The following is a 20,460-nucleotide window of genomic DNA, read 5'->3' as shown; positions in this document are numbered from 1 at the left end:
ATAACTACCATTCAAGAACCAAGGAAGCAGCTACAGTCGCCCGTAAAACTGAAAACCTAAACACGAATCAAGGTCTGACCTTACCAGAAATTTGGAAAGCTTTTATCAGATCATTAAACATCAAAGAAATGAACTTTCATGACAATTACATCATGAGCCATAACGAATAAATCACTTTCCCGAGACACGCGCATTGCCTCGTTCAATACTAATTTTTGTATGAATTAGAACCATCAGTTATAACCTAGTCTGTTACCTTCATGTAGCTTACCAGTTTGTATTCCCTGAAGATGCCGATAGAAAAAAATTAGCGAAACATGTAGGATAATAAAATAAAGCTACTTGACGAACATTATATAAAAAAAGTGTAATAGTCTTATAAATAATAGGCAAGAAAAAATTCCACACAACATAACATTTACTTCATAACATACAATGAAGTAAATGGATTTATCAACAAAGAAATATGTTTACACATGATGATATGTACATCTGCAACTATTGATGGAATCTTGGGCGAATAAAGCATTAATGACAATAGATTATGTGCTCAAAATGGGCACCTTGTCTTTCCAGACAGGGTTTCGTAATGCATGCAAAGGTTCTCTGCCATCTTGGAACAAGGGTTGGGACATCTGTTTGACATATTGTGTAATTTTGTACCTTAAGTTCATCAAGGTTTGAAGGCAGGTCATGTTGGAATACACTTTCCTTCAACATACCCTAAACAAAGACATTGAGTGATGTGAAATCAGGAGAACATGAAGGATACGGGAATTCTGTAAAATGAGCCTCCCAGGGAAGTGTTCTTCTCTAGAACCACGTGATGTGTGACAGGTTGCTCCATCCTGTTGAAATGCCTTTGCATGAGATGGAATGTTTTTTGCTCAACACATCCTATGCGAATCCTGGGTGAACGGAACCAACATATTTTTGATGTAATGTTTGCTATTCAAGGTCATGGTTATACCACCCTCTTCAGTAAAGTAGGGCCCAATTATGCCATTGGCAGAAGCCACACACACCATGCAGTAACCTTCTCACTGTGAAGAGGTTTCTCTTGGACAAATTCAAATCTTGAGAAACCAAGGAACCTGTAGGTTTGTCTGTTTACATGACTGCTTAAATGAAATGAGCTTTGTCTGAGAACTAGACATTATGGGGGAAGTCTAATCTTTAGAGGTACCCGTGGCAAGATTATAAATATGATTATATAAATAAAAATGGTGGATGGATGGATTTTCATAGATAACTGTGACTGTATGTTTAATTTATTACAGAGAAACTTCATTTTTCTTCTCAAAATGAATAAACTGGCTTGAGAACATACATTGACAAAAGTAACAAATGTATTCTTAATGGCCATAGTTATCTTGTTGCCGATTGACTTTACCATAATATCTAAACAATTAATTAGTTCTTTCTGGTATACTCATATTAATTATACAACATTTTAATTGTTTTAGCAAGCTTGGTCTGATAAGTTTAAAGAAACCGTGACTGAAGTGGATGAAATGAAAGAAGAGATAAACAGAATAACAGCTGTTCTCACCGAAGATCAGCATGAAATTGCTAATGTAGGTGATATGTTTATAGTATGCTGAAATTATTTTTGATACCTATTTAATATTATAAAAAAAAAGTTAGACTGCTTTTTTTTATCATCATCAAATTCCTGCCATGTACCCTCATGGAATGTACAGGATATGATAGTATTACATGAAAAATTTACATATTACTAACTTCCTCTCTACAATTTTCCTCCAAATCAATCTGTTACTTTTCAAGATCCCAACATCATCAGATCTTATATTTCTATTTTCTAAGGCACTTTTTACTGTATCACTTGGTCTTCCTCTGGTTTTTTTTTTGATATGATATTGCCATTGATGACATCTGTTCATGCCCCTAATCTTTTCAGGACTTTCATATTTGTGATTTTTAGTCTTTGGTCAAGTGTTTGATTTCTAACTCAGCTCTCAGATCCATAAGTTAAAATTGGTTTGACAATACACTGTCTTGTATACAGCTAATTTAGTATTTTGACTAATTTCTCTCTTATTCCATATAAATTTATTCAGTTGACTTCCTACCATACCAGTTTTATTGATTTTGTTGTCTATTTCCATATTTAATTTATCATTTTCACTAAAAATTGTGCCTAAGTAGCTTTTTTTTTTAGCTGTGCATATATAAATGCAGTGTGTTATTTTCTTGATGATAACAAAAAGCATATCCTTTAACATAAAAGATGATTTCTGAATGCTACATTTCATCTTATGGTCATATACTTATTAAAAGAAGATATATGCTCGCTTTTTTTTTTTTTTTTTTGTGGGGACAGGGGTCAAAAATACAACTACAGTATATAAGTAAATTTTACTTACCAGTCAGTGTTCTCTGTATCCCGCTCCTTATCTTTTTTCATTCATCAATTTCTTTTCATTTTAGTAGGCCATAATATTGAAACAGGTGAGAGAAGTTTTTTACAATTTCACTTGGTTATTAGTTGGCATCAGTGTCCTAACACATATTCTTTCACTTACAAATACATAACATTATTGCTCTTCTCTGGTGCTTGGTTGGAGGGGAGGGATAAAGTGAATTGCGTATGTGAAAATAGGTCACCAGTTTTTGAATTATTCAAAACTTTCATATAGATGTGGTTTAAGATTTCCTCATCACATATCATTCATTTATTGTCTCTACCTCTCCCTCAGTTCTCAGAATTATTCTGGCCTCTTCAACTTCTTATCCTTGAAACTTGATTTCCTACAATCCAACTGCTGTTCAACTCCAATGATGGAGTCATCTTTTTTGGTGATTTTAATGTTTACAGCTGTAACTGGCTCTCTTTTTCTGTTGATGGCTGAAAGATAGGCTTGAGGTATTTGCTGTAAGTAAAGACTTAAAGCAAAATTGTTCATCTCCCAACTATAATCACTGACACTCCACTCACCCAACACTCTGGCTCTTTTCTTAGCCCCATCTCTTGCAAATTCAGATCACAATCTCATCCAGGTTTCATCTGAGCATGATGGTATTTGAACCCGCAGCCTGTTGGTTGTAGAGCAGATGATACATGAACCACTCAGCCCACCAGTTGCACATATTTCCAGGAAGAGACAAATTTAAATCTACCTGAGTGGAATAACCAAATGTTTCCAGGAAGCTCCGTTGTTAAGTATCAGTGGCATGAGAAGAGAGACCTGATTTATCACATTCTAAGTACTTAATCTCAGCAGTTGGGCCCATCTGTCCAAAATAACATAGTTGACAGGTACAAGCACCAAATAGATGTTGGATAAGGACAGGGGGAGGTAATATATCTTTAGTAGAACATAGAAAAAGGATGCTATCTTCCAAAGTAGTGAAATTAGTGTGCCAGTTAAAGTTTTGAAGCACTTATGTTATTTGTTTTAATATCTCTTTAAGGCAGGGAATAGCAACTCTCTTAACATCTAATAGCAGTCTGGCTGAGGAGTGATATTTGTGTAGGATTTTTTGTCTTTGGAAAGTAATCACAATCAGTTGTCTAATATATACTGTATTTTCCATGTATAAGACGATACTTTTTTCTAAAATTTTTAGGCCAAAATTGGGAGTTGTTTTATACACGGGGGGGGGGGGGGGTGCTGGTTGAGGGACTCACTGCTGGTACCTTGTCTCCGCTAACAGACGTCTGCCAATCACTAGCCTTTGTTAACTCTGCCGATTGAAGTCATTAATGGCTGATTCTGAATAAACCAATCAGAACTCTGAAAACAAAACATTCATATGTATACAACTCGTTGGCGGGGTAAGTTAATGCTTTAACCCCTTAACATACAAAGACGTCTGTGACACGTCTTTTGTTAATTGCACCAAAATTGATTTTGAATTTTGGTTTCACATATAAATACAACCGAATATAGATGCTAGACAATCTTGTGCCTATTTCCTTTCAGCCGAGAAAAGTTGCCAATGGCATGTATCAGCTATTTCGTTTGCACAAATTCAGCAAATCACCCTCACCCAAAACTCGCTCAAAAAATTGGCAGAAAAACGACCACTCTCTCTGATTTTTAATTGGTACGTTAAGGGATTAACAATAGTTTGAGCAGCAGCCCATAAAAATGTCCGAAAATAAAAAATGATTGTCATATTCTTCAAAATTCCACTTAAAAGTCATCAATTACGCAAAAGAACATGGAAATAATGCTTCAGAGAGACAGTTTGGACCTCCTCCCACTGAGTGTATGATTAGACAGTGGAGAAAACAGGAAGAACAACCACTCAAGATGCCAAAAAAGAAGAGGGCCTTAAGAGGAAAACCAGCAAAATGGCCAAACTTGGAGCAGAGGCTTAAGACTTGGATTATGGAGCAGTGCCAGAGTGGGATATGTGTGTCAACCAAGCTTATTCAATATGAGGCAGAAAGGTTTGCAAAAGAAATGACCATTGTTGATTTCACAGGAAAGGCAAAACGATTCTTCAACTTCATGAGGAGAGAAGAGTTGGCCATGAGAACACGAACCAAGTTAGCCCAGAAAATGCCACCAGCTTATGAGGATAAAATCCAACAGTTTTACTCCTATGTCATAAAACTTCGGAAAAAATATGCTTTTGAACCAAGTCAAATTGCAAACATGGATGAGGTGCCTCTCAATTTTGATGTGCCTTCCAACAGAACTGTTAATATGAAAGGAGTCAAGACAGTGGCAATCAAAACAAGTGGTCGTAAAAAGACACACTATACTGCTGTCCTTTCTTGCTGTGCAGATGTACCAAATTGCCTCCTATGCTAATTTTTAAGAGGAAAATGTATCCTAAAGAGAGCATACCATCTGCCGTTCTTGTCTAAGTTCATGAGAATGGCTGGATGAATGAAGCGATCATGGCTATTTGGTTTGCAAAGATTTGGTTTGAAGACCTGGAGGGCTCTCGAAGAGTCCAGCTCTGCTCAAGTTGATCAGTTCCAAGCACACTCACATTTAACAGAACAGAAAAGACAAAAAGGGTTGCAGCGGATTTGCGAACACAGCTAGCAATTATTCCTTGTGGAATAACAAGTCGGCTACAGCTGCTAGATATTTCTATCAACAGGCCCTTCAAAGCTCTGATGAAAGAAGAATGGAATAAATGGATGCAAAAAGCAGGTAATAACTTGACAATGACAGGAAGAGCGAAAAAACCAACCATTACTGAGGTATGCAAATGATCCTAAACTCATGGAACGGAGTCAGGCAAGAGGTGGTTGTGAAGTCCTTCAAGAAATATGGAATCAGCAATGCCATGGATGGAACTGAGGATGATCTCATATATATATAGACAGTGACTCAGAAGACAGCAATGATGCAGTAAATGTTTGAAGAAAATGATATGCCCAGAACTGAGAGTGATGCATATTTCTTAGTATGTATCTTAAAAATATTCTCTAATTACTAAATATACTTTGAATATTTAAAAAGATATCAAATGCATTCTGTTTTATGTTTAAAATATTGATTTCTTAATTTTGGGTTCGAAAAAGTAGAATTCGTCTTATACATGGGGCATCTTATACACAAAAAAATACAGTATATTTAATGATAAAGGTAACCCATGTATAATGACAGTGCATGGGAAGCATTTAAACAATACTTAAATGATATGATATCAGAATGTGTCTCGAGAGTTCGAAGAATAAATAGGGTAGGAGTCAAATGGATGTGTAATCTTATCAAGCAAGAGATTTGTAAGAAAAGGATGATGTGGAAGGAATACTATATGCATAAGGATGATGTCTATTATGAAAATTATAAGCAGTAGGTTAGAATAGTCAACTGTTGTATGGAAAGCAATGTCTGAGTATGAAAAGAAACTGGCTCTGTGTGCTAAAGACAACCCGAAAGCATTCTATCGATATGCTGCAAGTAAAAGAAAGAATGACCATGAAAGAATAACTCTTCTAAATGCAGATGGCATGAGGTTACAGACACAGCAGAAGTTGTTCAACTAATGTGTGTCCATTTTGTTAAAAGCTATCAACCTGGTGAACACAATGCGATTGAGCTCACTGCTACCTCTTCACTGGATGAAGAAACTCGGGTGTATGAGGACGATGTATTAGAGTTGTTGCACAATCTGAATAAGAATGATCTGAATGCTCTTGACAGAATACAGCATGGTAGACTATTGCATAAATTAGAGAATATTGGTTTGGGTTATAGAATATTAGCATGGATAAGAGGATGGCCGACTGACAGATATCAAAAAGTGGTATACGGGGGATGTGGGTGTACCACAAGGATCAGTGCTTGGTCCACTGTTATTCAATCTGTATATTAATGATATTGGGAAGGATTTGACAAGTGATATGCAGCTATTTGCTGATGATGCAAAGACAGCGAAGGTAATCAGGAATGCTGCTGATATGCAGTCTTTGCAGAATGATTTGAATAGGTTAGAATTGTGGGCATGGGAAAATGGGTGTCAGTTCAATGTCAGTAAATGTAAAGTCATTCACTTCGGCATGATTATATTGGTGGGATTATGCTAGAAGAAACTGATGAGGTTAGGGATCTTGGAGTGTTAGTAAATAGGAAGTTAAAGTTTAGGGGCCAGGTCACAAAGATTGTAAATACAACACCTCAAAAGATAATTGCAATGCCGAAACAAACATTCACATGTAAAGATAAGGATGTCATTTTGCCTCTTTTCAAGGCCTTGATAAGACCTCACTTGGACTATTGTGTACAGGTCTGGTCTCTTAGCTTCCATTGTGATTCTGATATACTGGGGGGAGTGCAAAGTGTTAAAAATGATATCAGGATTGTGGAATACATTACGAAGACAGATTGAGAATTTGTAGACTGCAGACACTAGCAAACAAGAGAAAGAGGGGTGATATGATCGAGACTTACAAACTTCTGATATGGTAATACAGGATGTCAATTGATGGGATTTTTCAATTTATGGAGGGTGGGGGAAAGGACGAGGGCATCCTGGGAAGTCCAGAATGAATGCTATTAAGAAGGGGATGAGGGCTAGATTTTTCTCTCACAGGGCGGTGCGTGATTGGAATGTATTGCCATTGGATGTTGTCAGTGCAAGCAGTGTGAATGAATTCAAGAATAAGTATGATAGCATGTGTGTGTAGTATGTGACCTCCCTTGATGAGACCCTGACTTCCTAGAGGTCTCTCTTAATAATAATAATTTAATTAACACCACAATTTGTTCATACAGCTGTGACTGACAGCCGAGCAGCAAACATATTATTTAACAGGTGTCAATTTAAATGTTGTTTTTACTACTACCCTTTTTTTTGTTCTCTGTGATGATATCATTGTAACAAGGATGACTACAAGAAGCTGCGTGCGTGCGTGCGTGTTTAGGTGTTAGTCATGTTTTAATTTATCAGATGTCCTCTATGCATTTCTTTCATCATCAAATTCCTGATACATATCCTCAAGGGATGTACATGGTACACTGAGAGTACTACATGAAATTTAAATTATTACTAACATGCTATTGACAATTTTCTGCTGAGTGATTCTGTTATCTGCCACATTCAATATTGTCAGATCTTATATTTCAGTCTTCTATGGCATCTCTAACTTTATCACTCCATCAAGCTTATGGTCTTCCTTCTGGTTGTTTTTCCTTCCATCCCACCATCAAACAACTGATTTGATGATGTTTTCTCTCCCATTCTGTTTAAATGACCATACCATATGAGATTAGCTCTGCTCACACATTATCGATGCTAGTACTGTCAGGTTTCTTCCTAATATCCTCAGCAGTTTTAATATGCTTTTGCTTTTGATGCTGTCTGTTCATTCCTTTAATTTTTGTTAGAACTCTGTGGTCTCTAATCTTTAATCACCTCTTTCTAACCAGCTCTCAGATCAATAAGTTAAAACTAGTTTGAACATAGTCATGTATATAGCTAGTTTAGTGCTTGGACAAATTTCTGCCTTATTCCAGCTACCATACCACCTTCCAACATTTTCACTAAAATTTTTTGCCTGAAATAATTAATATTTAGCCTGTTCTATGAGTTTTCTATTGTTAGGATGCAGGTGATATTTTCAGTATTCCTACCTATTTTCAGAGTTGTCATTTTATTGCTAATTGTCACACCAAATTTGTCATAGTAGTTATTCAATTCATTTGAGGAATCTGTAGAATTTACTGGATTTATTTAGGAGTATAACATTATCTGTATGAAATAAAGAGTTGAGATTAGCATCTCCAGTTTTGATAGTAGGTTTAATGCCATTTCCTTCTTAATGGGATCATATAATAGTGGACAACAGTGGAGTTAGTGCATACTCTTGTCTCAACTGACTTTACATCAAACTATCTTCTAGTATTTTTTGAAATATATTCCATAATTCGAACTGCTGATTTATACTTTCAGTGTTAATAAATGTAAAGTCATGCACTTGGGTGTGATTAGATATCTAATGTCATATTATATTGGTGGAATTATGCTTGAAGAAACTGATGAGGCTAGAAATCTTGGAATTTTGTAGACAGGAAGTTGAAGTTCAAGGATCAAATAGCAGAAATTGTAAACACAACTCAGAGAATAATGGCAATGCAGAAATGAACCTTGATATGTAAAGATAAGGATGACATTTTGCCTCTTTACAAGGCCTTGATACGACCTCACTCAGACTATTGTGTGCAGGTCTGGTCTCCTAGTTTCTGTGTTTATTCTGATACCGTGGAGAGAGAGAGAGTGCAAAGGAGAGTGTCAAAAATGAAATCATGCTTGTGGAATACAGATTATGAAGACAGATTGAGGATTTGTATGATGTAGACACTAGCAAAAAGGAGAAAGAGGGGTGATATGATTGAGACTTAAACTTCTGAAAAGGTTATACAGAATTTCAGTAGATGGAATTTTTCATTTTGTGGAGGGTTGGGAAAGGACGCATGGAAGTTGAGAATGAATGTTGTCAAGAAGTGGGTTAGGGCTAGATTTTTCTGTCATAGAGTAGTGCATGATTGGAATGAATTACCGTTGGATGTTGTGTGTGCAAGTAGCATGAATGAATTCAAGAACAGGTATGATATCTGGTGCAAATAATATGGCCTCCTTCAATGAGTTCCTGACTCCCTGGAGGTTTCTCTTAATAATAATAACAGAAATGTAGACTATATAGTGCTCAGTATATCCTTTTTACATAATCTAAATGTTTATAACAGTTTGTCTCTTGTCACCTTATCATGCACCTTCTTCCAGATCCACAAAATTTAGAAATCCTTACGATTGTGATTTTGCTGTTTGCATTAATGTGCAAATCTGTTCCTGACAACCCATATTTGGGTCAAATTTATACAGTTTTTCACCAAGTTTCTCTTTCACAATTTTTTTTTTTTCTTAGCCTTATGAAGCATTCTTGCATCAACTGTCTGGAACACTCAGTCATTCACTAGGTGGATTCCTCTGTAACTCTCACATTCATTTTTATTTCCCTTTTTATGGATGGCTACTATGAGAATTGTACTTAATCATTCAGAATTTGACCTTCTGACAATTCTTTTTTGAATTATTTGGTACAGCATAATTCAGCTTGTGTACTCCAGCGGTCCTTCCACATTTCAAGTTTTTAATGGTTTTTTGCTACCTCAAGCAATGTTATCTACTCCTAATTTACTAATCCTCTTTAATATTTTCTATCACTTTTCTGTTACTTCCTCTTTCATTCAGCAATTTTTCAAAGTAATTATTCCAGACATATAGAATATCTTTGACTTCAGTTATGTCTTTGTGGGTTCTTTTTTCCTTTTATCAGTATTCTTTCCCCCATATTGAAACTTTTTTTTTTTTTTTTTGCAATAGCCTACAGAACATTTCTTTGCTATCTTTGTGTTATGTCTTCTATAGTCTTCCATTAGTTTCTCATGACTTTTTAGCTACTTTTATGCATAACTTAGTTGGCATATGTTTTTCTCTGTGTTCTTTCAAGAGATCTGCCCACTCATATGATAGGAATTTTTGATATGAAGTGAAAATAAAGTTTGAGTCTACTGCCACATTTATGATAGAGGCAAGTTGTTATTTTGCAAAGACATAAGATGGATCTCACCTAAATTAATTTGGAGCTAAATCTTGTCCCAAGAAAGCATTGATCATTAAGAGTGTAGAAGTGTGAAGTCATGGATAAAGCTATGGGAGGGGTGGGAAGATACAGGTTAGTGTGAGAATACCAAAAAATGCAATATCTGACTATATATTCAAGGTTAGGAGGATAAAGCAGGTAGAACTTAGATGGATATGTAGCATCATTAAGCAGAAACTGCAAAAGAAAAAAAATGTTGTGGAAGTTATGTAAAGATAAAGGTGACAAGCATGATAATGAAGGCAAATTGAGTTATGGCTAGAGGAAATCCCAAAGAATTCTTTTTCTATGTGGCAATTGAAAGGATGAATAGCTGTGGAAGGATAACGTTAATGGAAGCTGTTGGAAGTTTTTCCACTTGGTTATACTATAAATTAAAAATACCAAGAAATTATATACTTGGTATAATCCTTTATCCAAGTGTAAGCAAACAAAGTTTGCTCATGAAGTATATCGATGAGTCTAAGGACTCCTGGAGTCGCCCGAAATAATAATAATAATATTCAGGACTGGGGCGACTCGTATATAGAAGCTAATGACTTCACATCACTTTCCTTAGTATCCCATGATGCAAAGCACATATCCTTATGGAATGTATAATGCTATATAATGTTGGAACAACTATCTCTAATCCAGAGTATTTTAATAATAAAGTGTGACACCTTTTGGCTACTTGTATATGAAAATATGACTTCTGCATTACTTCAACCTTGGTATCACCTATGGGTCTGGCTCCCACTGATTAGACCTCAATAAAGGTTGAAAGCAGTCTGGGTAGTGACCCTTCCCATATTGCATAGCATTATACAAGTCCACTTGTCCTTTGCATTATGGGATACTAAGGCAAATGATGTGAAGTCATTAGCTTCTACATACAAGTCGCCCCAGTCCTGAAAATACTTTTGGCACAAACTTTGTTTGCTTACACTTGGATAAAGGATTAAACCAAGTATATAATTTCTTAGTATCTTTAATTTATGCTAATGGCAGTGCAGTGACAGAAGCAGAATTCAGACATCCACCAGAATTCCCACAATAACTGTTGTGGGAATTCTGGTGGATGAATTGGAAGTACTTAGAATTGCAATGCACATACAGCCATGGAATATTGATTTGTTTTTTTATGAGAATGTGCAAAGGAATTTGACCCCTTCCACCTGCTCGGGACTTCCCAAAGGAGTGAAAGGAGAACAAAATGATTCTTTTGCTTAAAGGAGGCTCTGAGACAAACAGCAAATTAAGCAGGAGCTGAAAAAAATAATAATAGTAAAAATTGTTGTGGAGAGTTGCATTAATTCAGGAGTGGTTATAGGTTTTGCTAAGACTATGATACTCTGTGGGAGAAGGGAGCATTGCTTTGTGAAGGGTACATCACAATTTGCTCACTTTTTATAATAGGGCGATGAATGACTTTTATAAAGGTAATGACTATATGATGATACCGTTGGCTTTTGCATAGCATTTGACAGGATACCACATGATGAAACTCTTACATAAATTAGAATGAATGGGGATGGATATAAAACTGGTGATATGAATACAAGTAACAAGTGACTAGCAGGGTGCTCCAAGATTTTATGCTAAGACCACTGATGTTTAACTTATACATAAATGTCGTAGGAAATTATATAAATGAAATATTCTTTCATTTGTGATGATGCAAAATTAGGTAATGTAATAGTTGATGAAGACTGTCTAGAGAGCTTTGCAGGATGATTTTAATTGGCTGACAGTATGGACAAAAGATAATGGCTGCCAATTTAATGTGAAAAAGTGAAAGTTATGTATTTTGGAATGAAAAGATTACAAGCTGTGTACTACACTGATGGTTATGGTGGACTCTAGGAAATTAACGAAACTAGGGATTTTAAGGGCTGTTGATTGATAAGGAGTTGAAATTCAGTGAGTATGCTGCAGAGGTGGAAACTTTAGGATTGTTTATTATTCAAAAACACAAAAAAGCAGAGATAAGGAAGTTATTCCTCTTTATAAGGTGTTGATACAATCACATGATTATTGTGCACAGATCTGTTACCTGAGTTTCCTGGAATGAAGAAATGATGCAGAGGATCCAGAAGCAGTGACTAAGATCGGGAGTGGCCTTCTCTGCATGATAATAGATTGAGGGTTTGTTGTGGGTTGCAGAAATTGGTATAAGAGTGTATATGACAGAAATATTTAATTTACTAAAAGAGTTTTACAGGATTAATGCAGAAGAAATTTTTCAGCACTTGGCTAGAGGGGACAGAACTAAGGGTCATCTCTGGAAATTGAGTAAGAATGTGGTTAGCAAGGGTGTGAGGACTCAAGTTTTCATTTGAAGAGCAGTGAATGAGTTGCCAGATTATAAGTGCTGTGCCAGTGAATGCATTCAAAAAGATGTATGGCAGATATGTGGATAGTGTGAGCATCCCACAATGAGTCTTTGGACTCTACAGAGATTCCCCTGGAGTAATATTTGAGTCTACTTTGATTGCTTTTTAAACTTTTATACATCCAATATTTTTTAAATCATATTAATTTCTGTTCTGCTCAAATGGTGATAATTTCCCATTTCAAATCCTCTGTATGCTCGTTTTCTGAACCATTCTAAAGATACTACTGTCAGTAATGACAATGACTAACAATTACATACCATTGTTATTCACTTTACTTTTTCCTTCCAGTTTTTCCAAAACATTTCTGTGTGGTCTTAAACAGGAACCAACTCTCTCTTTGTCTCTAACTCAAAAAAATTCATCCTTTCAGAAGTATCTGTGGAATCAAAGGCATAAATAAGCCTTATTGTTTAGTTTACATTAGTGTGTAGTGTTGAATACTGTAACTTCTACTTCCATTCTCTGATCACTGTTGTTGAAATATATTATTTTCAAGTTCATTTGTTTTATTCTTCTTCATCTCAGTAACACCAGTTAGGTTGACATATTTCTGTAATTTGTTACCGGATCTACTTCTTTTTTATCGATACTGCTAAGGACACCCATCTTCAGTATGAACTTTTTTGTGTTCCAATGACTGATTATTTTTTAAAGGTTTGGGTTTGTTTCCTGATGAGAACAATAGGAGTCCTTGTTTAGCTGGGCAGTATCCCAACCAGTATAGACTGAGATTTAGTTATCTAAGTACCAAATTTGCCAGTCCATTCTCATATTTGTTTAGTAAACAAATAATGAGTGCACAATGCTAAAGTGAAGTTTGTACATCAGGTCTAAAGCCCTGTAGGTTCTCTGCTCTCCTTGGAAGGTATGTGACCAAGTAATACATACAGTCAGTATTAAAAAATTATTTTTAATATTATATTTACAAATTACAGAAGTCTGTAATATTTTTTTAAAAGTGTCATTTATTACTATTCTTTTATATAAAAATATATTTTGAACATTTTGGCATGTTTTTTCAGTCTCGTTATGTTCTACATAATTTATTATATATAACATTTCTTCAAAATTCTATTGTATTGTAATTTTATAAGAATCTCTTAACACACTTTATTTGATAATATTTCTTGCAAAAGATAAAAATGTTGCTTTTTTTTTTCTTACTAATAACAAAAAAGTCAAATTTGATGTTATTATTTTTTAGCTTGAAGAACAACGGAATGAGTGTAACTTGGAAGCTGAAAATTTGAAAAAGGAGCAGGTGATTGAATTTAATGCATTCACAAAGCTTTTTTTTTCTCTTATATTTCTCAAATATTTCTTATAGGAAACTATATGTGGTAGTGGAAGAAATTTGTTCTGATTGTTTGAGTTCATTTGTGATAAAGATGTTATTTGCTTACTTAATAGTGTCGTATTTTATGACTATAATAAACATCATACCCAAGTAATAAACATTCTAGTAAACTTGTTGATTGCAGCTTGCTATTAAATAATTTTCTTTCATATTAATCTGTTATTTTCAAACGTGTGGAAAGGCTTATGTGTTTGTAGTACATGTTGATTAATTTTAAACGTTATAGATGAGAACACAGATAAGAAAATAACAATTTATTAATTTATTGCTGATATTTTGCTGGGATTCTATCCAGCATCTTCAGAGTACAAAAACAGTTTGTCACAGTACATGAGACAAAAACAATTTGGTGTAAAAATGAGACTAGTTTGAACAATTGTAACATACAGCACAAAGACTCAAGTCCTGCTGAATTCACTCACTTACGTCACACCTTCTTGGCCAATGGCTATAAGCTCCCCAGAATCTCCCCCACCCCCCACTATCTACCACAGAAGACTACAACAAAACCGTTACAATCCCATACATTAAAGGCACATGTGAAAAAATATCTAGAGTGCTTAATAAACAGCAGTTAAGCACTGTATGTGAAATTGGCAACTCTCATCCATTCACCCAAGGACAGAATCTCTTCTTTATCACATCCAGGAGTCTATGAATTGCCCTGTTTGTGTGATCGAACTTACTATGGAGAGACAGGAAAAACTGATATCTGCCTCAGTGAACATAAAAAATACATCTGGCACTATTGCTATGGCAAGTCAGGTCTAGCAGACCATGCTTTAGATACCCCTGCACACAAGATAAATTCGATTTTTTTTTTTTTCTCAATTTAGATGGCACCTAATTAGGACTTGAGTCTTGGTGTTGTACGTTACAGTTGTTCAAACTAGTCCCATTGTTGTTGTCTCGCGTGCTGTGACAAACTGTTTTTGTGCTCTGAAAATGCTGGATAGAATACCAGTGAAATATCAGCAATATATTAATTACATCTAAGCCACACCTTAGATGTGGTTTATATGTTGACTCCAAAACCCAGTCTAAAGAAATTTTAATTGGGGAAAATTTAATTCACACTTATTTTACTTAATTACACATTTTGTATTCCATTAAAAATATATATATATATATATACAGGGTGTTCGGGATAAATTTGACATATTTATAATTAATTATATTTTTCCGTAAGTTACATGTATTAACACACACTTCTCTTCATTTAAAAGTTTGGACCCTTCTTCATTCATATACAAGATGTCAGAAAGGATGGATAGCTGGAACCCACCTGAATCATGGAAGAGAATAACTTGTATCATGATGATTCGTGCCCGCCATCAAAATAAGGATATTACGACTGCTGCCCAATGCTCCCTGAATACAGTAAAAACAATCAGGCATGAACTAGAGATTTGCAATGGTGACTACGAGGATGTAGCAAGAAGAAAGATCCCTAGCAGACGATCTGATTGCGTTCGTACAGCAGAATTCCTCGCAAATCTGCAGGAACAGGTGTTGAAGAACCCTGGCATTGGAATTCGGGCTTTGTTCGTGGAGTTGCTAACTGTAGTCAAGCCCTGGATAACAAGGGTAGCCAATGGTAGGCCGTATGTATGGCAGCAGGATTCGGCCCCTTGCCACACCTCTGGGAAAAGTCAAAAATGGTTGTCTGAAAATTTCTACGACTTCACCAGTCCAAATGTTTGGCCTCCAAACTCCCCAGACCTTAACCCCATGGATTATTTTGTATGGGACGCAGTTGAAAAAGACACCAATCGCACTTCCAGTAATACAAAAGCCCAGTTAATGGATAAAATTAAAACAGTTTTTGCGGCCTTTCCCAGGGAGACTGTAGCATCAGCTTGTTCGAGGTTCCGAAGCAGAATTGAAGCTGTGATCGATGCTAATGGTGGTTATTTTGAGTAAATCTTGTTGATAGTATTGTAATTAACTCTGCCTGTAATGTTTTTTTGTCAATTCATTAAATTTAATAGATACAAAGAAGATTTTCTTTTTCCTTACGAAACTGTCAAATTTATCCCGAACACCCTGTATATGAATACAGTGGAATTATCACTTCCTTATTTATATATGTAAGCATTCTTTGTATTATAGAAGCAGTTTTCTGGGTCATCCTTACAACATTTGCAATATTTCCTCTGAACTTCAATTCTCTATCTACCAAGATCCCTTCTCCTGAAGAAGAAGTTTCTCTAATATGATAAATCTTATTCCATCTTTGGCCAAAGTGCATAACTTTGGCAACCTCCATTCTTCAGCCAAAGCACCAAACTATACCAACTCTCTTGTAGCAACATCACATCAGAACTTCTTGGCATTGTTCTTCTAATTTAGCACCATCAGCAAACAGCTGAATATCTCCTCTCACATCCTGAACTATATCATTGATGTCTAAAATAAAATAACAGTGATCCCAAAACAGAAGTGTGTGTGTGTGGGGGGGGGGGCATGCATTGCTTTCATTTTTTGAGATGCTGCATTTCCATACACAACTTGCTGGCTCCTATCAGTCAATTATCCCTGTAACCAAGCTAGCAAATGATTATCCATCCCCATTCTGCTCAATTTCAACAGTAGTTTATCATGCAATACTCAGTCCAATGCATTAACAAATTTCAGATCAATCACTGTATATGCATTTCCTCTGCCCACCACACCTGTCCCCTATTATAAAATGTAATCAAGATACTAAAAGCATGACCTCTCCTTAACAAATGTGTTCTGCTTTCTCCCATGCTAATCAAACCAGGTTTGTATTCTGCCCCTAACTAGTCTAACCCCTTCACCACTAAATTTGATATATGCATTAGTCTATGGTTTGACACTACTAACTTGGATTCTCCCTTATGCAGTAGCTCTATTTTTCATTCTTTCCACTCTTCCAGGACGGTTCCTGTTGAACAACCGAGTCAAGGGCACTGTCAGCTGTTTTGCACATTCCCATAATCTAATAAAATACATCTAAGTTCATAGTTCTATTTTAAGTAACTCTCTAAGTCCTCACCTTCAGTTTTATTCAGCGATTTTCCTCTTGGCTGGAGAGCATATCTGCTTTCTAACCAAGAGGCTGCAGGTTTAAATCCTGCCAGGGGCATGGATGTTTGTAATTGTTCTACTAATCATTTACCATATATACTGCTGGAAATGTGTCCTCGTGCAGTATGATCTTTGATGTCGATGTGCCATAAAAATAAAAAATAACTAACTGAACGAAGTGTGTTGCATTTTTTCTATTAAGTGATTCATTAATAGATTTCGATTATCAGTTTAATCAATTCATTCGATTATCAGTTTAATCAGTTTTTATGAATTATTCAGATTGTGGAACATTTAAATAATTCAAATGCTCCATGATTTGAATATTTCACTCCTTGATTAAATTTGTAATACCGATATAATATATTTAAGAACCTCTTCAATAAACTTAGTCTTAACCACCTTACCGGCCATCATCATCATCAAATTCCTGCCATGTACCCTCAAGGGGTGTACAGGATATGATAGATACTACATGAAAAAAATTACATCATTATTAATTTCCTATCTACAATTTTCCTCCAAATCAGTCTGTTACTTGTCAAGACTCCAACATTATCAGATCTTATATTTCTATCATCTAAAGCACTTTGTACCGTATCCATCCACCTATATCTTGGTCTTCCTCTGGGTCGTTTTGCTGCCAACCTGGCAGAGAACACATGTTTTGCTAATCTTTCCTCGCCCATTCTGTTTAAGTGACCATACCACCTGAGATTAGCTCTGCTAACGCATTCCTGGATGCTGACAATGTCAAGTTCTTTCCTAATATCCTCGTTTTTAATATGATACTGCCATTGATGACATCTGTTCACGCCTATAATCTTTCTCAGGACTCTCATATCTGTGGTCTCTAGTCTTTGGTCAAGTGTTTTACTTCTGACCCAGCTCTCAGATCCATAAGTTAAAACTGGTTTGAACACTGTCTTGTATACAGCTAATTTAGTGTTCCGACTAATTTCTCTCTTATTCCATATGAATTTATTCATTTGACTTCCCACCATACCAGCTTTGCTGATTCTGTTGTCTATTTCTATATTTAATTTACCATCTTCAGTAAAATCGTGCCTAAATAGCTGAAATGTTTTACTTGTTCCACAGGTTCTCCATTCACAACACAGTTGACATTTTCAATGATTCTGCCTATTTTCATTGTCTTTGTCTTTTTATTGCTGACCTTCATACCATATCTATTACAACTGCTATTCAATTTAGTCAGAGAATCTTGCAGACTTGTAGCGGTTTTATTTAGAAGTATAACATCATCTGCATAAAGCAAAGAGCTGACATTAACATCTCCAATTTTGATATCATGTTTAATACCACTTTCCTTCATAATGTGATCCATATAGATAATGAATAACAGAGGGGATAATGTACATCCTTGTCTCACACCAGATTTAACCTTAAACCATCTTCCTGTACTTCCTTCAATTCTAACTGCTGACTTACAATTCAAGTAAAGACTAAGTATTGCTTGATATAATGCCCCATTGACACCATATAACTGCAGCGTATTGAATAGCTTCTCTCTTGGCACCTTGTCATATGCCTTTTCCAAATCGACAAAACTTAAATACAGATCTTTGTTATATTCCCATGCTTTCTCGACTATTTGTCGTAAAGTGAAGATCTGATCCTGACAGCTTCTATTTGGCCTGAATCCACTTGTTCTTCACCAAGCTTTTCTTCCACAATTCTTCTCAACCCTTTCTCAAGTATACTTGCATAGATCTTGCCAGGAACACTCAGTAGGGAAATACCTCTGTAATTCTCACATTTAGTTTTATTTCCCTTTTTATATATGGGTACTATGAGAGCTCTACTCCAATCATCAAGAATTCGTCCCTCTGTCCAGGCTTTCTGAACTATGCAGTGCAGCCACTGTAAGACTTATACCACCATACTTCAGCATTTCTGGTCGAATATCATCTGCTCCAGCTGCCTTTCCACATTTCAAGCCTTTGATGGCTTTTTCTACTTCAAGTATGGATATGTATTCCTGACTGCATGCCTGGTCAGTGTTTTTTACCACTGTGCTGTCATCACTGCTTGTTTCATTTAGCAGTTTTTCAAAGTAATTACGCCATACTTCAAGGATATCTTTTTCTCCCGTTTTCATCTCACCTTTATCATCTCTAATTCCTTTTACAGCACTCTTTCCTCCATTCTTAAGCTTCTTCAACAACCTTCAGAATATTTTGCCACCTTCTTGATATTTATTTTCTATATTCTTGCCAAAGTCCTCCCATGACTTTTGTTTAGCTAGTTTTACACAGTGTTTAGCATTCTTGCATTTGTCTCTATATTCTCTAAGAGCACAAGCTGACTTATTTGACAGGAACTTTTGGTATGCTTTCTTCTTTTCCTTCACTGCCTCTTTAACTTCCTGTGTCCACCAGGGAGTTCTGATTTTTTATCCTTACAGACAACCTCACCACATGCCTCTCTGGCAGAATCAATCAATGTTTTCTTCAGAGTTTGCCACTGAATCTCCAAGGTTTGATTCCTGTTCTCAAACTCTTTCATTTTTTCTTCAATAATCTTTGTGTATTTTAGTTTTCAGCTCACATCTGAGAGCTGCTCAACTTTTATTTGCTTTAAAACTTTCTTACATGTTATTCTTTTCAATATGAAATTCAATTTTATCCTGCTCAAGACTAAATAGTGATCACTTCCAATTTCAAATCCTCTGTACACTCTGGTGTCCTGCACCAGGGAGAAAACATCACTATCAACAATAACATAGTCAATGAGACTTTTCTTATTCCTAGCCTCTTCTCTCCATGTGAATTTGTGCACATTTTTATGTTGGAACATGGTGTTAGTAATAACCAGTCCATGTCCTGAACAGAAATCCAATAGATATTTGCCATTATTATTAGCTTTGCTCTTTTCTCCAAATTTTCCCAAAATATTTTTGTATGTCTCACAATCATTTCCTGCTCTGCTATTTAGATCCCCAACAAGGACCAACTTTTCATTTTTCATTGTGTCATTTGCTTTTTCTAAAGCCTCAAAAAATTCCTCCACTTCTACCTTAGTAGAACCTTCTGTGGGACCATAGGCACAAATAAGTCTCATTGTCCAGTTCCCCATTCTCATATTTGCCCACATTACTCTACTTGAGACTGACTGCCATTCAAGAGGATTAGCCTCGTATTTTGTGTTGAATACTATGGCTACTCCTTCTTTTCCTTGATTGTCATTGCCTGAATATAACATTTTGTATTTATTGCTCAGAAAGATCTCACCAGTTTTGGTCTTTTGTGTTTCAGTCACCCCTATTATGTCGATCTGGTACTTATCTAATTGCTCACCTAGCTCCATTTCTTTGCCATTCAGGCTTCTTACGTTGATAGTACCGATCTTTAACTCTGGTGATGTTGAGTTGGGGTTTATTTTCAGATTTGTTCCGGCCATTTCTTACCGGCCATTATGGATCAAATATGCATCCTCATACGCTTCGTATCCATCATATATTTCAATGTAATATCAATGGTATTACAATTTTAATATGCACATCGCATCCATGTTTACTTGGACGTATATATACGTCTTGGCCGGTAGCATGG

At 35.8% G+C, this 20,460-nt stretch overlaps 1 protein-coding gene across 2 annotated transcripts in view; it reads left to right on the top strand.

Annotated features, from left to right (window-relative positions):
* Nucleotides 1–20,460, top strand: part of LOC150103007 (uncharacterized) — a 200,216-nt gene that overhangs the window by 113,251 nt on the left and 66,505 nt on the right. For both annotated transcript variants that reach the window (XM_090398150.1, XM_090398151.1), the window contains exons 7-8: nucleotides 1,467–1,577; nucleotides 13,679–13,735. In XM_090398150.1, the coding sequence (XP_090254276.1) occupies nucleotides 1,467–1,577; nucleotides 13,679–13,735 (168 nt within the window). The remainder of the gene's footprint in view (nucleotides 1–1,466; nucleotides 1,578–13,678; nucleotides 13,736–20,460) is intronic.

The sequence above is a fragment of the Typopeltis vanoorti genome, chromosome 9, assembly GCF_054136105.1.
Source record: "Typopeltis vanoorti isolate ZY-2024b chromosome 9, IOZ_Tvanoo_1.0, whole genome shotgun sequence".
Classification (NCBI taxonomy): Eukaryota; Metazoa; Arthropoda; class Arachnida; order Uropygi; family Thelyphonidae; genus Typopeltis; species Typopeltis vanoorti.
The sequence above is the reverse complement of the archived record's forward strand: the minus strand, read 5'-3'. Positions and strand labels throughout refer to the sequence as shown.